This window comes from Cataglyphis hispanica, chromosome 10, assembly GCF_021464435.1.
Source record: "Cataglyphis hispanica isolate Lineage 1 chromosome 10, ULB_Chis1_1.0, whole genome shotgun sequence".
Lineage (NCBI taxonomy): Eukaryota > Metazoa > Arthropoda > Insecta > Hymenoptera > Formicidae > Cataglyphis > Cataglyphis hispanica.
In genome coordinates, this window is record NC_065963.1 from 7,141,114 (window position 1) to 7,167,657 (window position 26,544).

At 39.6% G+C, this 26,544-nt stretch overlaps 3 protein-coding genes across 11 annotated transcripts in view; all 3 read right to left on the reverse strand.

The window, feature by feature from the left end:
* Positions 1-764: 764 nt before the first annotated feature.
* On the reverse strand, positions 765-1,649 carry LOC126852388 (uncharacterized). Its single transcript, XM_050597161.1, has 2 exons — positions 1,242-1,649; positions 765-938 (listed from the first exon to the last, which is right to left on the reverse strand). Exons 1-2 carry the CDS (start codon positions 1,465-1,467, stop codon positions 820-822), a joined length of 345 nt encoding a protein of 114 aa, XP_050453118.1. The 5' UTR covers positions 1,468-1,649; the 3' UTR covers positions 765-819.
* Positions 1,650-1,753: 104 nt separating this feature from the next.
* LOC126852492 (mutS protein homolog 4-like) lies at positions 1,754-7,818 on the reverse strand. Its single transcript, XM_050597328.1, has 15 exons — positions 7,716-7,818; positions 6,702-6,895; positions 6,287-6,471; positions 6,074-6,195; positions 5,734-5,951; positions 5,453-5,647; positions 5,034-5,243; positions 4,844-4,951; positions 4,669-4,772; positions 4,388-4,619; positions 4,215-4,316; positions 3,677-3,790; positions 3,216-3,424; positions 2,950-3,133; positions 1,754-2,871 (listed from the first exon to the last, which is right to left on the reverse strand). Exons 1-15 carry the CDS (start codon positions 7,816-7,818, stop codon positions 1,915-1,917), a joined length of 3,237 nt encoding a protein of 1,078 aa, XP_050453285.1. The 3' UTR covers positions 1,754-1,914.
* A 196-nt stretch (positions 7,819-8,014) lies between these two features.
* The window catches only part of LOC126852311 (rho GTPase-activating protein 21), a 29,097-nt gene continuing 10,567 nt past the window's right edge, over positions 8,015-26,544 (reverse strand). For 2 of the 9 annotated variants that reach the window (XM_050596972.1, XM_050596977.1), the window contains 21 exons: positions 25,224-25,415; positions 24,902-25,141; positions 22,869-24,561; positions 22,522-22,608; positions 21,600-21,812; positions 21,322-21,399; positions 20,779-20,896; positions 20,406-20,516; positions 18,836-18,947; positions 18,652-18,735; positions 18,329-18,544; positions 17,671-18,198; positions 17,213-17,593; positions 16,994-17,132; positions 16,659-16,777; positions 15,786-16,595; positions 15,441-15,579; positions 14,876-14,936; positions 13,048-13,364; positions 11,469-11,713; positions 8,015-11,206 (listed from right to left, as the gene is read on the reverse strand). In XM_050596972.1, the coding sequence (XP_050452929.1) occupies positions 10,190-11,206; positions 11,469-11,713; positions 13,048-13,364; positions 14,876-14,936; positions 15,441-15,579; positions 15,786-16,595; positions 16,659-16,777; positions 16,994-17,132; positions 17,213-17,593; positions 17,671-18,198; positions 18,329-18,544; positions 18,652-18,735; positions 18,836-18,947; positions 20,406-20,516; positions 20,779-20,896; positions 21,322-21,399; positions 21,600-21,812; positions 22,522-22,608; positions 22,869-24,561; positions 24,902-25,141; positions 25,224-25,415 (6,900 nt within the window). In that variant the 3' untranslated portion in view covers positions 8,015-10,189. Of the gene's footprint in view, positions 11,207-11,468; positions 11,714-13,047; positions 13,365-14,875; positions 14,937-15,440; positions 15,580-15,785; positions 16,596-16,658; positions 16,778-16,993; positions 17,133-17,212; positions 17,594-17,670; positions 18,199-18,328; positions 18,545-18,651; positions 18,736-18,835; positions 18,948-20,405; positions 20,517-20,778; positions 20,897-21,321; positions 21,400-21,599; positions 21,813-22,521; positions 22,609-22,868; positions 24,562-24,901; positions 25,142-25,223; positions 25,416-26,544 lie in introns of those variants that run through there. The other 7 variants (XM_050596973.1, XM_050596974.1, XM_050596975.1 and 4 more) reach the window with 7 other exon arrangements.

The following is a 26,544-nucleotide window of genomic DNA, read 5'->3' on the forward strand; positions in this document are numbered from 1 at the left end:
TGCCTCAATAACAAGACGATATTTTATACGTAACACGTTTTTCACATACGCGGCTTACTTGCAAGGCTTCGCAAAACATCGAGATTGCCAAGCTTAGCGAGCATATGCTCCATCTTCTCTTGCCATTTCTTTCGAAAATATGGAGATGTGAAATTATTAGACTAAAATAAAAAAAAAATAAAGTTTTTAAATTTTCTTTCATAAACTATTTTATGATAATGTCATCAATTATTTATATTATACTTCTTTAATCAACAAAAAATTATTTTTTGCAAAATAGTATGTTAATTCTATGTATAATTCCTTTACTTTACGCGGTTAATCGATCGAGCATCTTTCGAGTTTCCTAGCTTTTTCCTAAAGAGAGTAATAATGATTGAAAGAGTGTGTTCTTCATCGGAAAATGGAGTTTGACATTTTTCCCTTTCCATAGTTATGATACGCTCGAACCGATCGATTGAGCTTTACTCGCGACGTACGTGGAAGCTGAGAGCTTGAAGAGTTGTCTGCCTTGACCCACTCTCAAATGTCCTCGACTGGTGTCCCTCGCTTCCACGCGTTTCAAAACTTGGGCCCTAGACGAAGCGGATTCGTTAAGCGGTCGCTTTTATCGAAGATATCTAATCGATTGTTCGATTATCTTTCACGTTACTGTTAACGATTGATTGTAAAATCTTAAAGTACACTTTCATACATTCTCAATGTATTTTTTAAGTAAATATTTTCAAGTGATTATACAATGAAAATAAGAGAGCGAGATAATATTATTTATTTATTAAGCGTTTTATTTACAACAACACAGAGAACAGTTTTGTTATCTCATTCAACATCATCCTCGCAATAGTCCCAATCCTCCTCTCGAGATTGGTTCGTAGATGATGGATTTTTAATCGCAGTCTTATTATCGGCTTTTCCGATACCTAAAGTGTTTAGTATTCCTAACGAGTTTAGAACAGAGATTTGTCATTAATTAACGGTTTCCTTCTAAATAGAAATTGCGAATTTATTAATAAAACTTTGATCTGTCATATCTATGTCAAGTATATTTAAAAAAATGTTGTTTATATATTATATTTTTTCGAATGTGTTTTTTATATTTTTTACAATATATATATATATATATATATATATATATATATTTTATGTATATGATTTAAATTTATTTATAGAAAGAAAACTTTCTGGACAAGCTCTGAATTAAATAGCTCTCACATGTAATCTATTGCAAAGGACATGCTGACCTTTAATAAGTTTTCCTATCATATTCGTGCCTTCTGTATCTTCCTCCTCCCCTTCTGCTATCGGCTTCCTTATGTTCTGATAAATCGTGCATCCAATACCGAAGACGTGATTGAATACAAATTGAGCGGTGCAGAGCACCATAACCACGAGAATGGGTAGACAGAGGCTGGTCTCGAAATCGTCCAGAAACACATTCACCGATTCCGATAGCAAATCACAGGACATTCTTTTCGCTCGGACAAGTCGTTTTCCAGGTTAATTTTCGTCTTTGACTTTTTTTATATGATCGAAGCAATTACGTCTTCGAGGCGATCATCATCGCCTCGTCATTTTTATTTTTCGCAAAGCTATACAATCTTACAATTTTATATGTCTTTGCTCGAAAATGGAGCCAATATATCTTGTCAATTTCGTTGCGAAGAGAAGAGATATTCATATGTTTGTAGCTTGCTCAAGTGTGAATCTCGCCTTTTGCATTTTATTGCATTCGCAAGTGAATACAAGCAGAAAATAATTAAAGTGAGAAAACATTTTTCTTTATTTAAATACAATAACGATAAGAAAGATAAGAAAACCACAAAACAATTAAAAGGAAAAAAAGCATTTTTAAATTTTTCTTATATCAATACTAATTAATGTAATGAAAGAAATTATTTTATACTGCGAAATAAATTACATCGGTGACATTACTACGTCATCGTTTGGAGTAAGGTTCAATGATTCTGGCATATTCAAGAAAGTACTTTCATCGAAGGTATAGTTCCCGATTCGCTGCGAAATCTCTTTAGATCGCTGCATCTTTGTTACATCAGTCAAAGTTGATTGACAAGACAACAGAGAAATGTCGAATTCTCCCTCGGATAAACAATAATCGTGATATTGAGAGGATCTAGAGGATACTGACGGAGAAGGCGCTATTGAATTTAAAGCAACGTTCGATCCTAAGCTGCCATGTGGTACTATTATCTCCGTCTGCCCTGTTAATTCTCCGACTGCTAATGTCGTTTTCTGGCTGGTCGTTGTTCCGAAGGACGTGCAAACATAAAATCGCGGATCGATGGTAATAGGATTTTCATCAGAGATCGACTGTTCGATAAACGACTTGGTCTTCGTTAAGTTCGAATGAGATAATTGCGGCGCGCTAGGATTTGGAAGTCGCGAATTAACGTTCCTCGAATCTTCATCGGTTGTTTCCGGCTGTGACAAGAATGTCGCGCGATTTATAATAGCTCCGTGAATCGACAAATCTACGTTCCGATTCCGATCAGTTTCCACAATTTCCATTGGCTCGTCCTCCGCTTGGTGCTCTCGTTGACTTTCATTTTGTTCCACTAATTCGATTATCGACATTGCATTGTCGTTGGTTGCCGTTGGATTATCGTTCGACGCAGAGTTTTTCTTCTCCTCGTGTTTCTCACGTTCTTGCGTGACGCTGGTGGATATTACGGGAATTTGTGCTCCTTCTGCAAGTTGCTTCTTACGTTGCTCACCTAGATCCAGTTGCCTCATGATATTTATGATATTTGCGAAAATGAAACGATTGTTCTCCAACAGCGCGCGCAACTGAACGACCGCGTCGTAACACGATTTCTTCCACGATGGGGAACTTGCAACGGATCCGAGATTATTCTAGAAAAAGAATAAAATATTTAAGAGTTAATAATTTTGCAAAAATTACAAATATTTGTGGATTCACGATTTGCGTACTTGTGGGGTAGATTGCCGAGACGCATACTCTCGTGCTTTAGTCGTAACACTTTTCGGTAGAGAAGACACTTCCGCCAGAGAAATGCCATAGTGATCGGTAGGTCCTACTCCGGGGTTCAATTTGTGAGTGTATATCAGATGTAGCTCGTTCGATTCTTCCGCGGTTTTTGTCTCGAAGCAATGACTGAAACCGTAGCAATAATAATGTGAATGGAATTTTCCTCTTTGTTAAGCAGATTATGCATTTATGCAAGATGTTCACGTACGTTGTCACGTTGTAATACATGTTTCTCAGCGCGGTGAGATGTAAAAAATGCGTCGCGGCAAACGTGAACGCAGTCGTCAGCAATAATTTCTCGCATATCGACCAAGCGATAGCCGAACCCTCCTCGACAGTGGTATGCTTGCAGAGCTCGTCTAGAACCACGAGAGACCTAGGTGTGACGGATTGCAGAATGTATTGCGCCTCCTTCATCTAGAAATGAGCGAATATTGCTAATATAAGTCAATTTGATTCTTGTATCGAGAACGTTAATTCTTTCGTTGATCGGAATCAGGAAACATTTGAACATGGTTGATATTCAGATTGAGAACATTATCTATGTCGTAGACACATGTTTAATAGAGAAATTAGAAAAAAATATTGAATATAAAGTAGTACTTTCACGTGTTTCGAAGAGAGACGAATACATTCGTGAAAGTAATTATACATTTATCGGGCGATTACCTCGAGGACGTAGGCGGACGCATTGAGCTCGGCGTCGTCGCGAGAGCTCATTCTACAAAGTATGCGATCCGCTATGCGAAACGTCGCCTTTGCCGCCGGCACGTAAGAACCAATCTATAATAAATGCTTGTAATGAGTTGAAGAAATATGTTGGACAGATGAAATTTATCAATTTATAATAAACATCTCGTATAATATAATTAATAACATTGCGGAATAATATATTTAATAAAAATTAACTTTTTATTAAAAAATATATATTCAATAAAATTTAACGTTTAATAAAACGTTTAATATTAAATTTTTTATTATATTTTAATATATTTTACCGTCTTACAGCTATTAAATATTTGACGTGTTGGAGAAATTTTTTTGTGTTGCAATTAAAATTAAATATTATTGAATTTTATATAATATTAAATATTATATTTTTGGAACTTTGAACCCTCAAAATGAATTTTTTGTGCTGATCGTGGTTAATAAGAGATATTCTTGAGTTAATTAAATATTACATACGATTAAGGTGAAGCAAAGTTACCTGTGCCATGATTTGAAGTAGAACGATCTGTTTTAGATACGTGGATTTGCCGCTCATATTCGGTCCAGTTATCAAATGAAAATTATATGCAATCGAAGCGTTCTGCACGTCAGAGAATAAGGTAAAAAAAATATGGTACATTTGTCAGGCGGATCACTTATGTCAACACTCACCACATCGTTAGCTACGGGTAAGTCCCTGTTAAATAACTCCATAATAGGATGAAACGAGTTCACCAATTCTAACTTCGAATCGAACGATGGCCTCACGTATTCCGGATTACTGCTGATTTGCGCCAACGAAAGTATCAAGTCTAATTCTGCCACGTCGGCGCTCAATTGAAACAAGCAGCCGACATGCTGTCTTATATCCTCCAGTAAATTAGTCAACAATCTACAAATTATTATTTATTATTAATACGATAATACGGGGATCTATTCGACGATCAACTTACGTGTTACTCATCACGTAAATCTCTTCGCAAGCATTCTTGCACTGTTTATTTAACGTCAATAGCGCTGTTGTGGTCATCGTGAAGGATCTCCTGTTTTTTCGCGCCTACGCATAAATAGGACATTGGAGATACAATGAAAATTAAATTCCATAAACGATGTCGAGCGATAAATTACCTGAATAAATTCCGCCGGCAAGTCCGAGATTATCATGCTCGCATTTTGCGGTATTACAACGTTTATATGATAGCCCAAGTTCGCGTTATATTCCAAGGATAATGGCAGCTTGTGTTTCACGGCTAATTGCTCTACCATATCTATTTAAACGAATTCGTTTAATGAGAAATATAATTTTTCAAATAATTTTAATATATTTATATGTATATATACTTTTCATGTCGCTGATTAATTCGCAGTAAATTTGCCGAGCGACGTCCAATAATTCATTGATATCAGCTTTTATAGCGAAACACCGCTGCATACTCAGGGAAGTGCATCCCTTCACGAATCTCGCGTCCGCATGTATCAATGTCAAAATCTTATCTTTCATAACTCGGAATTCCGAATTTCCCAAATTCTACAAGTTCGAGGAAAAGATTATCATACCGATAAGAACATAAATAATCTCTCGTGAAAATAATATTATTATATAAATTATGAATTCACAATTTAATTTAATTTAAAAATAAATATAAATTTTCTATAATTTAGATAATTTAATTATATAAATAATTAAAAGAAAATTTTTAAAACAATATTAATAAGTCTCGGACAAGAGTGCAGCACCTTTCGCATTTTCGCAAAAAATGGATGAATACCGGTTGCGAGGATTGTTTCCAATTCCGGAACAGTGTCCAGACAGTTCTTCAAGAGCAACGCGTAATTTAAGTTTCGCTCTGCGTTTTGTATGTCGTTGACGTGTAAAGGTTTAATCGCTAACGTCAGCAAGCGATCCGTGCCGAAGAGGCGTTGTACCACCGGCTGCAAAATACAGATCTCACATAACACGCGACGTGTAAAAGTTGTGTCTGTTGAACAGCTCCCTTTTGAGATGCAATCCGCTATACCTGAAGACTGGTGCATAGAGAACGATTGGCTACTAATTCCGCTACGCAGGACTGTCGATCCTGGATCAGACGTTCGTCGCAGCCGGGCTGGAGGATGGAGGCGCGCAGGAGTCTCCTACCCATAGGAGTTAAACAGCGGTCCATCGTACCCAGCAGACTGACGATGGTATGCTTGGACTGCGAAACCACCAGTTCCAGACTCCGTGCGCTCTCGATATCTGTGCGAATATCTGCCGTGATATAATTTACCGAGAGAGATTGTCTTTTTCGTCGCAATATTATATTATTATTGTATTTAAATTATTAAGGAAATGTATATGTACATTTTTAAATAACTTACCAATCATAGTAGTATTCGGGGATCCTTGAAATTCTATTCGCACCGATTTTGGAGCATAAACCATATGTTGGACGTATTCTACATATTTTAACAATGCCGCAGCGGCAGCCAAAGCGTAATACCTGAATAGAAAAACGAATAAGACCTTTTCTTCATCTTTCTAATAATATTAGTCGTTATTTATGTGTGTATGATTTATTTTTATAACATTACTTTTGTTTTACTATCAATTCCACAGTTGAATACTCTCTGGCGCATAAAGTTCGCACGCGTTCCATGCCGGTCGACTCATTAAAGTGTATTCGTGAAATCGGCGTGATATTGAGAGCATTGAATTTCTCTTTGATCGATTTATACAGTTTATTACCGCGCTCGCACATTGTTTCGGGCATCAGTATCTTTAAGATAAAAAAAAGAAATGTGGGACGAATATTTTTCATTAAATATTGCTTCATCTATTGAAGGAATCTTATTGGAAAGTCAAAATATATCTTTAGCTTTTTCTTTTTAGTTAGTTTAATTTTTAATTTTGTAATGAATTTTAATATCAAATGAAAAATAACATAATTGTAAATGATATCATTATAAGGCAGTGATAAAATTAATTTATTTAAATAATAATGCCTACTTCTATTGGGTCGAGAATGTTAATTTTCGTCAAGGTATTCACATATGTTTGGCAATCGCTGATTTGACAAAGGATCAAGTACGGGTATTGAAGATCTATCGCTGCCAAGCCAACTTCATTCCTGGCGTCTCCTCGGCCAGCTGTTAACGCTATCAGAAATACATATTCGTAAATAAGACAGAGAATGAGACTCTCTAGTTTTATTATTTAATTTTTACTCACCAATCACTACCCAAGAATCCGCGTTGCTGGATGTGCCGTACGGTGTCGATTTCGGATTGATCGATCTAATATTGTAAATATCGAGAAATTATATTTTTTATACCTACGCGCTCGAGAATTATATCGGAAATGAAACTATATAAATTGTTTTTAAAAACTGGACTATGTGATTTATAAATGTTTTCTATCTAATCAAAATTCTAAAAAAAGTAATATAGTTAATAATATCCAACTTTCTATGACGACATTTGCAAAATAAAATCACGCATTTTTAATGGAATTATACAAAAAAAAAATCTATTAAATATACTTTATTTTAACAAGATTCTAAAGTTATTTTGTACGGAAAGAGAGATAGAGGGAAAGAGAGATTCGCAAGCACTCACCCTACACTACAACGAGACGTGCTCGGCAAGTATGATGACGTAGAGACGTAATTCTCTCTGCGATTATATCTTGGCGTCTTTGAATTCGCGGCTGCGGAGCTCGTTGGGACTCTCGAGAAACCGGAATTAAATTCTACATTCGGAAATGGCGGGAGACAAAAAGTGAGTTGTTTTTCATTAACAAAAATGGGCGAAAATCGCGGCTACTTCGATCGAACAAATTCATTGTTAAAAATCGAGCGTACAAATTCTCGACTATGCGACGATAATTCTTTTTTTTTTTCTATCTTGGAACCATATGCCAAGATTTTATCTCGCAAATAAATATATTCAATGAATTTCGAAATATTTTGCGCGAACTCTGAACTATGTCCGCAATCGATAATTCTTGCAGGATATCACTTACGATATTTCGGAAAGATGTTTGTAACGCGTTGCGCATTCGATATGGATCTTCCCCTCGTGTAAGCGCGTCGTCCTTTTGGCGGAGCGGCCTGTGTTACATTCATTTTTTTTTTTTGTACAAAGCAAAGAGACCAGACTCGAAAAATCTTTGCGACTTTATGGCAATGTTGCGTTTAAATGCAGCATCGTGAATTTGTTCGCTAAATTCGCTAAAGATCCAGCGTCACGTGATAAATTCGGCTAATGAAGCACGCCGTTTAAAGTTTTAAATCAGACAGGGATACAAACACACGTTCGACATTTCTCGTAGTAATATATTTATTTACAATTTTTTTTTTTCAATGTGTGTGTCCTTTTACGCACATTTACTTGGGATTAATAATAAATAACACGATCACAATCACTATTCCTTCCGAAATAAATATCGCTCTTTGTCTCATCGTTCCTTAAAATTTAGTTACATTTGTATTTACAAGCATCTCAATAATGAAATCGATTGTCTCTGCTACTTTAAATTCCTCCTTCCGCGCCACAGCAACTCTATATATATATATATATATATATATATATATATATATATATATATATATATATATATGTAAAGTTTATGTAAAATTTTTTATCTATGTAAAATCGCACCTTGAAATAAAGAATAATGCACGATGTACATACAATACATATGATAATTCGCCTGGCAAATTTTGCTGTATATATATTTACACATTATAATGTTCTAAAACACATCGTAAAAATCAACGTGAAATATATTGCGCCGATCCCGCGAGAGAGAATATCAACCTTTATCCGTATATTAATATTAAATTAATTGCAATTTATATATATATATATATCGCACGGTTTTTTTTTTATATTATTCGTGGATATACTGTGTAGTTGTAACCATGATAATTAATTTAAAGCTAATCCTGTGGTGCCTGATATTCTCGCTTACCAGTAATTTTTAACGTAACCGCTCTACTTGCTATATGCAAATTACAAGAGTAAACAAAAGCAAATAGATAGTTTGGCGAATACAAACAATATTAACGATACACATAAGAGACCCACAACAAGCGTTTAAGAGAAATATGTCTTCAAGTATATCATTTTATAGCGATACACAAAAGGGAATATATGCATCTTTTGCGCACTACTCGATATATCAATCTCGTAACGAGGCACAGTAGGAAATTTGGCCGATCTAGGAAGAAAACGGGATCGCCTCAAAAATTTAAATCCCCTGATATCATTTTATCTATCTTAGAATGGACAAATTTCTCATTACACGAGAGATACCGGGTACACACACATTAATTAACGGCACTACATCTTGTCCTTTACTTATCGCAATAAAATTTCGATGCCGCAACAGTGGTCTTCAAACAATGATCGTTAATGTAATATTGATCATAATGCACATAAAAAAAATGCGCATACATGCGCATGTGTAAACACATAATATGTATGTATACATGCACGCATCCATAGCACGCGATATGTATACATAAATAGACGCGAGATCGATCAAGATTTATCACATCGTAGACTTTTCATCAGACAGTTTGCAGTAAAAAATTTCTTAACACTACGAATGCTATCTTTCGAAGAACTTTCAAATACGCCGATCGCTCGCGACGACGATGTTGAGAATCGCTCGTTAACACGCGCAATTTTTGCCTCAACGATTTCTTTTATCTCTATCGCACGCCTGTTAAAAATAATACATTTTTCGCGCGCACGAGGATCAAGCAGTATCGCACGCGTGTAAAGAATATCCACGCGACGAGAGAGAGAGATGTAAAGTGATTATTAAAATATAAATTTAAAGACAGACAATATATATAGAATTACCTTATTTAATATTCAATCGCGAGTCTTATATATAATATATTCCGCATTATACATATATCTTATGTACAAAAGATGTCACAATCACAAATCACAAGTATGATAATACGTATATAATTGACACGATACAAATGCCACATGCAATTAAAACCGTTAAAATAACTTTCTTACGTTTCTCCAATGCGACCTGGCGCTTGCTATTTCTGTTAGATCGACAAAATGACCTTGTCTTTTTTTCTAAAATAGAGTCTAATACGCGATCGTTGCAACGATTCTCGCATTGTACATTAATCTAACTCGATGGTCAAAACATCGCTGTGTAGAAGACATAGTGTCTAATTTTCTTTCACATTCAATTCATTTTAATTGTTGCGAAATGATAACGATTCATAGAGTAATGGCTCTTTGGCACATTGGCGAGTGACAATTGATGAATCATGTCGGCAAACGAGAATTCGAATGATTATTATCCAGATATTTTTATAATATGAGATATATAAACTTGATATGATTCAGAGATATAATATTAAACGATACAGATATTAAAAAATGATGGCAGGTACAGCAACAGCGCTGCGTGTATTATTCAGAGATGAAAAAATGTCGAGTAATTTATTCGAGCATATATTATACGTGGCTCTCGAGAGGCACCTTGAAAACCTTAGACGCGATATTCGCATCCGGCAACGACTGCGGTCGCGCAGCGTTGGTTACATTGAAGACAACGTTGCTGGGCCCACGAAAGCTTACCTCGATCAAGAAGCTCGTGTCGGCCATGCCAACGCGATGGGCGCTCAGATCGGGCGAGCTAGTTCTGAGTTGACTTTTCTTCGGTCTGTAATCGCTTCTGATGATTCTCTCGGCCTCGGACTGCAGTTTATTATCGAGCCAGTGCACCTTGTCAAAGTCCTTGGTACCACCGACCGTGTGTCTCCGTTTAATCGACCGTTCTGACATTCCGTTCTTCCGTTTCAGCTTCGTGGCGCTCTCCTTCCGCACCGATTGCCGTCGCTTACTAATATTGCACTCGGTTTTCTCGGTCTTGGTCAGCGACTCGGAGCGTTTCAACCTGCTGCCCGGCGACTCCGATCTGTCACCGGAATGTTTGTTCAGACTCTCGGACCGTTTAAGCAACGACGGCCTCTCGGTCGAATGTTTATTCAGACTCTCCGATCTTTTTAATCGGGAGCAAGTGTTCTCGGATGTTCTCTTGTTCAATGATTCCGATCGTTTCAGGCGGGATCTCACCTCGGAGCTCGTCAGACTCTCAAATTTTTTCAGCTTATTAGAATAACTAGAATCTCCGGTTGCCTCGTAATGATGGCTCTTGGCGTCCAATTTTGCATCGACATTATTGTTCTCTGAGCATCTACTACTTTCATGAAGACTCTTCTCGCTTGTCGTTTCGTAACGTCTTGGATTTCCCGCATACGGATAATCTCCTTCTTCGTCCGCATCCCTCCGATCGTCCTCGTCCTTTTCGCTCGAATCCGCAGTTTTCTCCAACACCGTTTTCTCCGTGGCATGATTCGTGTCCAGCCTCTGCTTATCGTTCGCGTCGCGATCGTTATTCGGTGTGATCGATTTCAAAGAATGCGGGGTGTCGTCGGTCACCGTAGAATCGGTATCCTTCTCGGGAGTGTCCTGCAATAAATCGAGAGAAAAATGATGGCAATTTTTAAGGAATTATTCAATAAGTATATCAATGTTTTTTTTATCTACATCAATCAATCACGCTTAGATTTATATTCAAAATATGCGAGGCTGTCTACTAAGCTACCTAGATGAAAGTAAATTATCCAAGATATTTCGTATTCATATATTCTTTCTGATAATATTAATAGTTTCATATGTATGAGAAAGACTTTATCGATACAATATGTAATCATGATATTAAGACACTTACGTCCTTCGGGCGGGAGATATGATATTTGTCGAGCGATTTATGAAGGCTGGGATCACGATAAGTTTCCGTGGATGGATATCGGAATTTCAGGGACGTGCTCGATTTTTGCTCCCGTTCCGCGGAGCTGCCATCCTTATTATGGGGCGCGGATTCCGGAGGAGGCTGCGCTTGAGTCGACGATTGATTGACGAGAGACCTCCATTTGCGATCGAACGTGGTCGTGAGGCTGGTTAGAAGGTCGCTACCTGTAAGATTTGTCGTATTAATGATAAAGTGAGAAATGGGCGTGAAAACATACGAGACGCACAAACTTGTACGAATACAAAGGAAAAAAAGAAAAAACACTCAAAGCATCGAATTGTTATCTGGTCGTTGTTGTAATAATTTGTCATATACACGATCGCTAAACAAGATGGTTGAAAAATATATGCGTTTTTTTTCTTTTCGTTTATCGCAGCTGGTGGTATATCTCTTATCGTGAGTGCATTTTTACAAAATAAAATCGTTGCAAAATGAAATTGTAGTTGGAAATAATCCGTAACAATAATAAGGAGCGTCGAAATGCATTCTGTCGACGTGAAGCAAGCGCGATTATCGCAAGAGAATTAATTAATATGTTATTGTATCTTCATTCTTATCAGAGAGCATCGTCGCCATCGCTATCGTCATTATCATTCGGTTTTACTATTGTCGTTGTTAATAAAAGTTGTTATTATTTCGTCAGCTGTATATATTACGACAATTGCAATAACAACGTAATTAGCAATATCTTCTTTCTTGTGCTGAAGCGTGATAGGAAAACAAACATATCCTTAGACGAAACAAGAAAATCAAACAAGATACGTCAGTTGTTCAAAAACCTCCACAAAAAAAACACAGTACATAAATAATATTACTAAAAATATATCATCCTTAAACATATACCTAAAAAATTATACAAAAAAAAAAAACATTTAAACTAATACTTATTGAAAACTAAAGTTTTAAAATCGCCGAGGTAACTGTTTATTAATGTACGGTTTATTAATGTTGCTTTAAAGCAGAGGAGATTTCATTCTTTTGTGAAAATATTCTCATTCGAGGAATATTGAGTCATATAAGAATTTCGCAATTGATGAGACGCAGACATTAGAGGATTTATTGAGCCACGCTCACAAATATCCGAGCGAGAAATTGCGAGAAAAATAACACGAAGAAATGACATCGTCGTCTCTACCAACGGGACGAGATAAAAAAAAGGAAAAAAAAAACGCTTCCAGCGTTATTATAAAAACCAGTCAAGATTCTCCTCGAAGATGACGCGATACATGTAAAATATTAACGGAGCAGATTGCGCGATTGCTGGGCGCAAAAGATGTATACGTGACACGTACGGAAACGAATGTTAGTCGAAGGGAATAAAAATAACAACAAACACAACGCGTGCTTAATGATGGCCTGTATGTAAAATAAAAGAGCGTGTATATAAAAGCCATTCGGTTTGAGCCAGCCAGCTGAGTCAGCTCGTCGGGCATCTCGGATGCTGGAGGCGGATCCGCCAGATTTCTGATCTGGCAAGAGAGCCTGACGTGGGATTTACCTCGGAGGAATCGATTTAGAGTCTTGGCGGTGGCTGATTCGTCTGACGATCGTGCGTCGTCTCCTGCGCACGATGACGATGATGATGGGGCAGCTGTTGTAGACGCGACAGCAGTTGCCAGCGGTGCGGCGGCGGCTGCTGCTGTTGCTGCTGGCACTGACACGGGCATGGACATTGACATCGGGACCGCTGCGACCGGCACTGGCATTGACATTGGCGACTGGGTCGGTGTCTTCGGGGTGGCGGGACTACCGGGACCTGCGGTACCGTATAGGTGGGACGATATGTACCACCAAAAACCCGGGCTTGCTGTGTGCCTACACGTGGTATTCAACCATTTCGTACCGTCATTTATTCGTTATCGTTCATGTTGCGGCCAGCGCGGCGGAGCAACTCTCTCACGTTTTCCTCACGTCTTCCTCCTTTGCGTCTGGACTCACCGTTTATCTCTCCGTCTCTTTCTTTCTTTCTCTTTATTCGAGTACTTTATATTCTTTCGGATCGATTAGCCACCGATTGATCGCCGCGCGAATCCATGCTCGATGGAAATTAAAGTATATCGCCCGACAGAGAGACTGAACGGACGTGACGAAAAGAGGAAAAGTAAAACGAAAGAAAAAAAAAAAAAGAGAAGAAAAGCGGATTGAGAGCGGGGAGAAACGAATTTTCAAGATCAACATTGATTTTTTAGCCGTGATTGAGAACGCGTGACGGATCGATCGACCCTATCCGAGGATCCTCGAAAGAAATATGTTGAGCCGACTATATTCGTATTCCTTTCGGGCGTGTCTGATCGCAAAGACGTAGACTGAGGCGGCAGAGCAATCAGTTTCATATAATTAAAAAGGCAACAAGATTAATCAGCAATAAATCGTCATAACGATTAAAGAACAGGCAGGCAGACGAGCAATCAGACAAGTGTAATTCGGCGATGCACACGTGTGTGAAGAAAATGCGAAAACTAGATGTATTTTCAGACTAACAGCAAGAGCCCCATCGAAACATTGCGATGGTCGTAAAAAAGAAAAAAAAAATGTCTTCAAACTTATTGTTAAAAAATCGATAATACGAGATAACGTGTGTCTAAACGTGATTCCTCTAAGAAAATTCACATCTTCGTAAAGACAAGCAGTGATCGAAGAATCCATTTGAAGTGCTCGGGATAGATCCTCGAAAGACATGCATGCGACGAGAGAGACATTTTTTTAAAGTGATTTTTGCAAAGAGATATCCAATAAGAGAAATCATGTTTATTCGAGGATATCGTTAATCTTTAGAAAACATATTCTCCTATTAGATATATCAACTGCGTTAAAAAAAAAAAGAAGCATCTCGATTTTTTTTATGCCGACTGTACGTTTACGAGGAAAAGTCACTGAAGAAGCAGTCTGTGTAAAATATATGTGCTTTTCTTAATGTTGAAAGCCGAAGACTGGCGCATGCAGCACATGAAAACAATGTAAAAATAAAGGATCGGCCTCAAAAAACGCGTCATGCGTATAACTCTGAGATATATATATAGTTTTTTTAATTTTATTCTCTCTCTTTTTGCGACCGATCCTCCTTGATCGCAAATACGAGATATAGTATCTTCTAAAATTAAATCTGCTTTCATTGCAAGAAGCCTCGTGTGTCTCGTGGTTGTGTTTGCACTAAAATTGACTATGCTCCGCGTAATGTTGCGAACGCAATGTAAGAAAAAAATGTCAATTTCCGAGCAATGATGATGTAAATTTCGTAGCATACAATTAAAGGTCGTCATATCATAATTCGAAGAAAAAGAAAAAGAAAGATCGCTTGAAGCAAAAAATAAGAAGAAGGAATATACCTAGAAAGCTTTTTGTTAATAGTGAGTATCTTCTGTGTCCATTGCAGAAAACAAGATCCTGCTACACTCACCGATCGTCAGAAGCGATATTACACAGAGAAAAGATATAAGAGAGGATATGAATAGAGGCAGATACATAATTGTAATTGTCACGTGGATTCACGAGAGATAGGAATTGGAATATATTCGAAACGGAAAACGTTTTCCGGAAATGATGAACAAATTCGCGCGAGATATGCTGAAAGAATAGCAAGCGAATTTACCTTTCTGATATATCGCTCTTTTTTAGACAACTTTTGTATACATGACGCACGTACATGATATACGACACGTATTTATACATATAGAATCCCTTGAACTCTGCGATTATCAGCATTGTTTCACGTATACGCGTTAATTATCTATTTTTACCGAATAGCATACAAAAGATTTATGTATTGTACAATGCTTCATATTTTTATCGCAACGTACGATTGTTGGAATATATATTGAGAGCACGAAGGCTAGTATATGGCGAGGACTCGGAATAACGACATCGCGAAGGTGAAAGGAATGAAATACTAACCATCGTCCGAGCCATCGCCGGGAACGCCTCGTTGTTGTTGCGACGGAGATGGAGAGGACTGCGAAAGATTGTGAACCTCGTGCAAGGAATCCAGACTGCCGTATCGAACTGGCGGTAGACAGATCGACTCTGTTGACGGCTGTAATGTCAATAAATCTGTATGAGCAAGTAGGATCGATCAAAGAACAATTCTTTTGAATGAAGTAACATATAAAACGATCTTTGCAAAACAGAAAGAAAAAAGTACTTCATCTACGATCTTGAATATCATACGAAAAATGAATAAAACTTGGATTATGTATCATCATCTAATCATTAATCAAACGTAAATTCAAATCAACTTACGTCTTTGTCCGTCTTGAACTTCTTAATGACGCCGTTATTCATCTTCTCCCCCAACACGGTAGTCAGTTGATTGGTTGCTTGCGCTTTCTGGTGTGTCGCAGATTGCTGTTGCATGGTTATCGACAGCGGTGGCCTCGTGGTCGATCGCGATCTGACTTTCGATCTCTCCGATAGGTCCAGCAACGATTCATCGGCGAGTCTCTCGTTCAGACTGGACAGACGTTCCGACAACAGACTCGGCGACACCGTCGTATCGACTATACTATCGAGCAGATCGTCGTTCTCCATCTCTCGTTTTGCTAATTGCCATTCTATCTCGATTCTTCGCTTTTCCTCCTCTCGCTTCTCTGCTTCGAGCCGCTGTCGATGTTGATCCCTCTGTAGCATCGCCTTCGTCTCTTCCTCAAATCTTCGCACTCTCTCCTGCGTGGTCGCGCTTAAACCGGTGTATGTCAGGATCGCTATTTCGTCGTTGCTCTGTCTCGTTTGATTAGACCCGCCGGATGCAGTGGAGCCCGTTTCCGCTGAATTTGGACCAGTCTCGCTTGGCAATCTCGAAGAGTCCACAGACGGCGGTGCAGACTGAATCGCATACTTGGAACGGTTCGATGGAGACGCTCCGTTATTCGACGAACTGCCAATATTATTAGAATCAACCGATAGAGACCGATCGGAACGATCGGAACGATCGGTAGAATGATTTTTGTTTTCGTGCATCTGTACAATTTCGCTGACGGAACACTGCCGCTCGTTCAAGGCCATGCTCTGTCGAATCGTCGGCGAACTCTCCGATTCTTGCTTCGATTTGGCCTAAATTATTACAAGTTTGATTTTAATCTCTCATTTGATGAAAAAATAAGATTAGCAACTAACCTTATCGCCTTCGTGTTCATCGATTTCGTCTTGATTCTTTCGTCTTCTTTGAATCTTTTTGTTTGCTGCAGATATAATCGATGATACGATGTCCCTAGCGGATGCCATGTCGCGTATGCCTGTTTTATCACAATAAAAGAAACATAAATGTATTGCTATTGCAAATCGAATATACAGTAAGCTTAAACTATTATCTCTCAAACTATTATCGCTAACAAATATCAAAGTAATCAGATAAAAAAGAATGAAATAAAGCTTGAAATAAATGCGTAAAAAACAAAAAAGAAGAATTGAATATAAAATAATGGAGATATGATTATAAATATAACAAATACCTTCGACTTTCTGAATATTGTTTAATAGAAGATTGTGATTGGACATCGGTTCGACTTCGCAACTGTCTGTTGGAAGGCTTAAATTTACGCTCAATCTGCTCAAGTCATCAAGATCATCCTCCGAGAAAAACCAATCGACCTGAAATATATCGATCTGAGACCTTTAGATATCTTATTAAGAAAGCAGCGTCTTCTTTTTTTAACACAGAAGAAACTTACATTATTCAACAAACTTTCGACGATTCTACATTGATGCGACATATCGGTAACCATAGTGACCATATTGTCTCTGGAACCACTCGCTCGTACCAACGTTGGCCCAAAAACAATGGCTAAATTCTTGGCCTCCATTTTATTGATTTCGCTATGCTCGACTACTTTCTTCAAATGTTGCATGAGATACTTAAGCGTCTCAAAATGATGCTCCGGAAGATCCCGCAGTAGTTTCCGTATCGTAGTCATTCGCCTCTGCGGATCTTCTATTTTATCGGCATCGATAAACATGGGATACAGCTCTGCCGTAAGCAAAGAATCGGGCAGTTGACGGAAGAAGGACTTCAGCAACGATGATATTACGTTGACGTCGCTCCATCTTGGGTCCTGTATGCGAAAAGATATAAATGACAAACAGAATCTTCGCGAAATAGATACTTTGACATTAGCGTATGGAATACTACCTGGAAGTTGATGTTCTCAAATCCTTTGTTGACGCTATCCGTAAGCTGGGCGATCGCGGCCGTGTTTCCGGGCACTCTATAAATGCCCACGACCTCGAGTCCTCTCGCCTCGACGATACTCGTGCACATTTCAACGATCAGTGGTACGCATTCGGAAAACGAGGATTGCGGACAGAGTTCGAGGGGTACTTTGAAGGTGGCCCCTTCAGGAGGCATTTGCGCCGTGGGTGAAGAAGGTGCGCCGCCAGTTTGACCGTGCATTCTTCTGAACTGTTTTGCCATTCTCCCCTTCCAAGTCTTCGATTTGGGTGACGGCAAGGGTTCCAACATCTGATTACTCGGTTTGCGGGTTTTGTTCACAGGCGATTGTCCCGTTGGCGATCGATTCCTAAACGATGTTAGCTTCTTGATGCCCTTGTGGCTGGGCAGAGGGCTTAATCTTTGGCCGTTGCTAGGAGAAACACCGCCACTTGGAGTTGTCGGAGTCTGCGGTACAGCCTGTTGCTTCGATGTGCAGGACACGACATCCTGTTTTAATAAACAATTTTTTTCATGAAAAATGTACATAGGAGACTTAACAATTGCAAAAATCGTAAAAGAAAAGTGGCGAAAATGGCACTTTTATTCGACAAAAAATGATCCCATAATTAGCCCTCACCGATGATTTTTCCGCGGCAGCATGAGAATGAAGTGACCTTAACCAAAGTGCCATAGATGCCGCGTCTTCGGTTTGTAAAAGTACTTCCGCCGTAGGGTTTGCCACTCGCAACACGTGTTTCCGTTTCGTGTAGTCCTCGGCAACATCGACAACGGAACATCTAACGTCGACGCTTTGTCCCGCATTTCCTTCATTCTCGGTGCTCAACGAAGGACTCTGTAGCAAAGATTAAGGTATCGTATACATAAAATATTCTTCTTTCATATCCCATTTGGCGCACTGATTGCAAATGACACACAATGAGCTTTAAATGTTCTTCTCACCTGACTATGACGATCCTTGTAAAAATATATTATAGGACCACGGAGAACACCCCAGACCTGCTTCCAGGAACGATCGGTAGATCGCTGAAATGATGATAAATGTTAAAATATAATTTATTTTTTTAATTGAAAGACGAATTTAATGCACATCCAACTAAATTCGTTACTTTGTTCGTGTCCTCACCTTGCCATCGAGCACTGTAAATTTCACATGAAGGGTTCCTTCTCGTTCCACCGGTTCGGCATCCTTCGCATCACAGCTGTTTGATGTATTATGTGGTACCACGATACTGTTACTGGAAAAGAAATGAAACTGTGATCAAATCTGTGTTGTTTGCAAACTTTATACATTTATATCTACACAGAATAGAATAGTTGAAATTAACACCTTGATTTACGTCAATTGAATGATAGAGTAAAATTTGTAGAGAAAAAATTAATAATACATAAATTTCTTAATCTGCTTCCGCTTAAAAATATTTTAAAACATTTATTTAAAACATTTTCTGTTCCCTTGAAACTAATCATGCAATCTTAGCAATTCATTTTCTCTACAGATAAAAACATTAATATAAATCAAGATGAATGTAATTTCAAATGTTTCATCCTGTATATATAAAGTGTATACAGAACAATAGCGATGCCATCTATAATTTCAGAGATAGCGAAACTGTGCCGTAATATTATTTACAACTACATTTCTATATTCTCGGCCCTCTCCTAAATCGAGAATGACACTGAAAATAACGGTCACATCGATCGTCGGCTAGTATTAGTCTCATTCCGTTAGTAACAATCAGCCAATAAATCAGTATCCGAAAGGATACGCTAAGATACACTAACACATATCTATCTATAGCATCAGGAATAGTCTAGAATAGCACAACATAGACGACCACAGTAACTGGTTTTAATATCAGAGTCACAAACACAGGGATGTGTTACATTCTATGTGTCCTCGATACATTGATCACGGACGTATGTTCCTTATCGCAATAGGAATAATAAACAAGGAAGGATATCCTTATCTAATACCACTCGAGCAACTAACGCAGAAGGGATTGCGAAGTCGTGATATATTCGGGTTGCATCATCATCAGGAAAAAAAAATTATCAACTTCCCTATCTCGCGCGCAATATTTTTCATCATACAATTTTTTTTAGTTCTTTATTCAAATATGTTTAATCGAGCTGTTTAATCTTTTTCGTTTATTTAATTGCATGTTGCTTGATTTGAATTTATTTTTTTGTAAGCAATATCTTTTTTTTAATGTTTGAAATTTGTTAGTAATCGGGAATATTTGTATTTCTCTCAAATAATTTGTTTTTACTTCATATCTAGACGTGTGCAAATATTCAATTTTAAATTTTATTTTATTTTGTATCGTGTAATTTTTAATTTTTTTTTTTTTTTTAATTTTTGTGTTTTTCAATTTTCACGTCAATTTTCACCGTGAATATAGAAAATGGAGCGTACAATCACGTTTTATTTCCAAATCGAAAATTTTCTGATCGTGAAAATATGTTGTCGAAAGATACACGAAATGCGCAACAACTTTCATGCTTCTTAATCGCTATTCCACCGCGATTATTCGTCACACGTCATTGTTTACAGGCAGATAAGTAGCGCAAACGTAAATACAGAAACGAAGAGCGAATGTACATTAGCTTGGAGGAAGAAACGCGGAGAGTATAGAGAGACAATGCATTCTTTCCCGTGCTTCTCAAAAAAAAAGGAACTCTTTCGCCCTCACCGATGATGAGAATTTCGATGTAAGGACGCGGCCTGCGTCATATCCTCAAAGATGCGTCGCAAAGGCGTAATGTCGCTCGGAAATAACGGCGGCCGCCATCGTCTATGCACGCTGGAAACATGGACACGAATACGGGTGCAGTTTCGTGGTTATACTTACAACTTATAAACACCTTCAACGACGAAATTGCCGCGAGTGCTCGTTATGTTCACGAGCGAAAGAGAGATACGCAAAGAGAAATAAACGTGTCATCGTGATAATACACGTGTATCTTGTTGATGTGTTTGAGAAGAGACAAATAAATATCGGTGACTTTGACATTCGCACGCTCTAACTTCACACCTCGAGACACGCCTATCAAGAGATTATATACCTTCTGTGAATGTGAACAGGTTCCGAGTCGCTGAGCTCCAAATCGCTATCAACGTGCATTCGTTCACCCCACGTCGCCTTTAGATATGAGACCCGTCTGGTAGCACGATCTTCGTCAGCTGTTGAACAATTATCACTGTCATAATTCAATCATTGTCAAGTATACAAACATCATCTGTAGGCGAAAAAATCAATTTTTTTTCCCTTTTCCATTTTATTTCATTGAATTCTGTTAATGAGAGAGTATTTCATATATTTTAAAGTTTTTTTAAATTTATATTATATACAAATGTGCGTATATATTTTCGGAATCAAGATTATTTTTCCAAATTGAAGTAATAAATTCATTTAAAAAAAGACAGCATTTAGCTGTGCAATACTATTATAATTCAACATATTAAAATTCGCGCGAAAAAAAAAAATCATATCGAAAAAAAATTCTGGTATAGAAATGCCATTATAATTTCATCGTACTAAAGACGCGTGCGTCGCAATAATTGTGTGCACATAATGTTAAAAATATCTTCATCGCATTTAAACTCACTGATCTGTGCATTCTTCTGTCGCCTGAGCACAACGGCGTTATTGGTCGAGCCGTTGGGCGAAGAACCATTGACCGGCGCTGAAAGAGAAATCAATGGGACAATTATTAACGCTTTATGCTCGACCTTTATGCTACGTAAATACATGTGTGTGAGAGTGACGATGTGTGTGTGTGTATATGTATATATATATATATATATATATATATATATATATATATATATATATGTACATATATATTTGTAAATACAAACGCTGGCGAAAAAACAGCGGACTAACCGACTTGCAGCAATTTGGTCGATTGCAAATAACTATCCTGCTTGTGATAAGCGACTTTACCATCGTCCTCGGTGCTACCTTCCTCATCGGTAGTTTGCCACGTGTGCCTGGCACAGCTGCTTCGCGCCGCCGGACCATTCGCAGCTTCCCAGGATTCCGCGCTGTTGCTGCGTGCCCTCAAACGCACTGATTCTGCCTCCATGGTAGGCATGTCTGCATGATTATTACGCAATTATTACAATTTCATTCTTTCTCGTCGGGATAGTGTTATATTTATTATATTTGATCAACTGACTAATCTTTGTTAAAAGTAGCGAATGTGAAATATATATATTATACATGTAGCGTGTATGTTTTTGCTGTTGTTGTCGCTACACAAGAAGCTGTCGTTCCTATTTTGAATTACCACGACATCATAAGAAGCTGAGCAACAAAAACAACACGAGTGCATGAGGGCAGTTAATATCCCCTTTGTACTATCGACAAATTCCGGTATACCATAGCTTTATCCGGTTACTCTCGCTTGGAAGCAAGCTCGAACAAATTGCGCGTGCCTTGTAGACGCGAATGATTTACAGTGAATATCACTCTAAAGACTAATTTTAGTTTTATTCATTATTTATATCATTATTTACTAAGTAGGTAAAAATCTATGTTTCTGTTTTAATTTGACCGTGAGAAGCGAGGAAATTTGCATCGATATTATTATATTATCTATTATAAATATGTATGCGTGTGTATAAAATTATCATATATATATACTATATTAATGTGTGTATACTGCGTGTGTATGGCAAATTATAAACGCTATATCGCAATACCGCGCTCATATAGAATGCACAACGAATCACGAATCGACAACACAATAGCGGCACAAGACGACAACGCACAGACAACTCGACAGTCTCTTAATTCTATCTACCTTTACTCTCTCTATAGTCGGCCGGTGGCTCGCAATGGATATGTTTGCTGCCTATAGGAATTATTCTGTTGCCTGTCAATACTGGACCTAAACGATGACACTTGTTTACTGAGCATTGATTTGAGAGTACTTGATTTGATTGATGTCTAATTAAGACTCGCGCAAGATATATTAATAGTCTGATTACCACCAAAGCATCGATCGATCATAATTTGCAACAGTGACAATTTTATATTTCGATTTTGCTATAAATTCGATTTTATTTAGTAATTATGATAAATCTTGCGCGCCACTTTAATAGAAAAGCAAAAGGATAATTTTTTAATTTGCACTTAATCGACGCTTACCAGTGTCGAGAGACTTGGTTTCTCTGGCCGGTATTCTCCTTGTTTCTTGATTCTCGGCTTTGGACTCGAACTCACGTTTCCGCACAGCCACATTCGGTACACTTTTCTTGTTGGACAATCGAGACAACTCGCTTTTGTAAAGATTCGTCCGATCGCCAGCGGGCTCGTCCTCATCGCTCAGCAGACGACCGGATTCGAACTGTTTGGCGCGTTTCGACACGATCTGCAAGCCTTGCGGCGGTACCGGAAACTTGGTGTCACTGCCGGCTTTCTTGTCCGGTCCCGGTGAAGACGGCAACGAGGAAGAACCATGTCTTGTCTCTTGTGGTGTCTGTTGCTGATTCGTACTAATGTTCTCGTGTATCCTGGATAGGATACTTACAAAATTACTCTTGCCCGTGCCTCGGCATTGTTGCTCCTTCATACTGAGCTCATTGTCATAGAGAGACGATGACGAGTAAGAATGATCTTCGGCGACGGATTGATGGTCTCCGAGCTGTTGACCGTTCCGCGATTTGGAGTACTCAGAGTTGGAGTCTACGTCTTTTATCCTCTGCACGCTCTGATTCGACGGCTTGTTCATCAAATTCACGACGGGCTTGGTAGCAACATTCCTTTCTAGAGAGGCTCTTCTCGTGGGGGACTGCTGTCTTTGCTCGTTTTGACCGGGCGGCCACATTGGTCTCTGAAGTTTTTGCGGTCTCGCATAGAATTCTCTCTGGATTACCGCGGCTTGGTTAAAGTTCTGCAGTGACGGCAGTGGCTCAGAGGACCAGCCGATCGGATGACTCGGCCGCCGCAGAAATTCCGCTTTCTGTTCAAAGCTCTTGCGTAGTCTATTCATAATGACAGAGTCGTCGGAGCACTCGTTCCCAGTCAGAGTCGAATTAGAATCGTAAGGGGACGTGCTGCTGTCTTTACTGGCAACGGGCGAAGAGTCCCGTCTTGACTCGATGCTCAATCTACTGGACTCGTTCGATCTTAATACGTCGATGCTGCCGTAGCTTGCAGTCTCGGAATCATTGGTAGTCCCGCTGCCCTCGCTGGCGCGTCGCGCCACCATCCGCTTGACCGGCCGGTAGATTGGAACTTGCGGCTCTGCCTGCGACATCGGATAACGCAGCAGGGATGGCTGCTGGTAATAATGATGTTGCGGATAATGTTCGCTGACGCGTACCCGCTCGTAAATTGGATCGTTGATCCTGTCGTAGAGCTGCTCGTTGCTCGGCCGCGAGTACATCGACTCAGTACGCGTTCTGTCGTACAGATCATATCTTGAATCCTGAGACAAACGGCCGCTCGACTGCGAGTTATCTTCATGCAGCGACTGCAGCTTCCTCCCCGGGATTCTCGAATCCTCCGAAGAATCGTACAATGTATCCGGCACGCCCCTCCGTTGCTGCTGCTGCAACATGCTCGTAATCTGAGATTCTGCGATCGGTTGAGATATTGTTGTCGGTGGCATTCTGCCGTCCGTGTACACGGTTTGCTGGTTCCTGCACACTGGCTCCTCAAGATGATTCGGATTTTCGGACGACAGTCCGAGAGAACAGACCCAGGATTGTCGCGTTCTCGGCGACGAGCCCGAAATCATGCTGCTAATTGATCTGCGTTGCTTCTGCGATAGCCTCTCCGGGGAACGCAGCCGCGGTCGTTGATTCGTCTCGGGATTATGCGCCGTTTCACCAAAATACTAGAAAGAGTTCAAGGTAAAATAAATTATTATTTTTATTCTAAATCATACAAAAAAAAAAAAATATCAGATGCGAATAATCGGGAGATCGGAACCAGGACTTATTGCTCGCGAAATCGCTGCTCTGGTTATTTAAATTATTCAGATCACACATATCACAGTATTCATTTGCTCGGTCATATTATTAAATCACATTAAAAGTTGAGTAAAACCGATAAATCAATAATGACGAAAGTACAATTTTCACAAAAGCCGATTATGGAAGAAATTAAGAAGCGGTTGACATTCTTCTCGAAAAGACCAATCCACTGCGAAGACCAATCTATCAGCAAAATCTTACCCTTTGCAGAATGTCGTCCTCCTTGGAGACCACGAGGAGGCGCAGCCAAGGTCCCGCTTGCTGAATGCGTTGCACCACGCTAGCGTACTGCTCGCCCCGTGTAGGCGTCCCGTCTACGGAGACGACGCGGTCGCCGGTGCGCAATCCTGCCTCGGCCGCCGGCGAATTCGGCCGCACTTGCTTCACGAAGATCGTGTCCATAGGCTCGTCGATCCTGGTCCGCTCGTGTCCCGGCAGCATCTGCGACGATCGCGAACGAGAGATGTGAAAATATTATATTTTCGCGGAATCTTTTTTCGCATTCTCGCGATGAAATACTCACGCAGCAGGACTCGGGCGGATAGACGATGAAGTGCCGGAGCGTGAATCCGTATCCATTCTCGCTGCGCCTGAGCAGGAGGGTTCGTGGACCACGGGGCGGAGTGTTCTCCTTCTGAACGGGTCGGGGGGACACCGGACCTCCTGAACCAGGACCCGACGCCGGCGCAGGCGGTGGGGGTGATGAGTGCCCGACCTACGATTATCGACACAAATCCTAATAAATTGATTCCGTTATAATATTTTCGTCATAATCTTCCGTAAGGCGTTTCGCGTATCGCGAGGGCACAATGTATGCCCGCACACGTATATTAATAACTTTCCGCATCAAACAGCCAACGAACATAGCGCAGTCGTCAAATATTGAAGGCCGGATTAGGTTCGAATTGCCGAAATAGAATCCCGAATTTACGCGCGCGCCGACTCGGTGTATTTTGCAGAACATCGATCACAAGTTCCTTCTCTCTTTCTTTAGATTTGTACCGTCTGGGTAGGCCGGCTATAATACTAGAGAGAAGTCGGTGCAACGGGACAGACAGACTCGTGGATATTCGCCAAGAATTATTCCAAGCGCCGACTCCGACGCGGAGGCGGCGTAGCTGGAGAGACGTCTGACGATGAGACGTTCTCTCTCGCCGAGCGAATTGAGTAAAATTTGGCGAGCCGCCAGAAAATCCGCGGCTCGAATTTGCCGTAATGCGCAACCTGAGATCGGGACGAGCGGAATTTGCGTGCGCTTCTCGGGAGAAAATCACGGAAGTGAGAACGGAGGGACAAATATTCGTCGCGGAAAAATCGAAAAAAAAAAAATTAGTCGAAAAACCAAAGCTTCAAAGGATTTTTCCACGAAAAAAGCAAATGCCCTTAAAAATTTTGTTCTCGATTCGTCGAACGATATAATAAATCGCGGGAGAAAAAATATTCATTCGAAGTCTGCGGAAAGAAAGTGGATAAAGTGAAACCAAGAGCTGGACCACAGAGACGGTGATCTCGCGGTTTTCCGCGTTATCTAATTTAAACATTCGATACTTTAGTCGACAAAATGCGAGTTTAATCGAACATCTCGTTCGATCTAACTCGGGAATATAGATTACATCGGGATTTGTCGGAAGAAGGTGCTCTCTCTTCTCAGAAATCTTGTCTCGCAGGTTTTGGTATATGTATATTTTGCGTGCGGACGAAATCGGGCAAAATCGGCCGATAGATGATCGGATGTGCTCCTGTGGATGGGGAAACGGGATCGTACGGATGAGCGAGCTCTGACCATGTAGGTCAGAAGAGAATAGGCGTTGTCAACGGTAAGTGGGTCACCAAAGCGAGTTGCC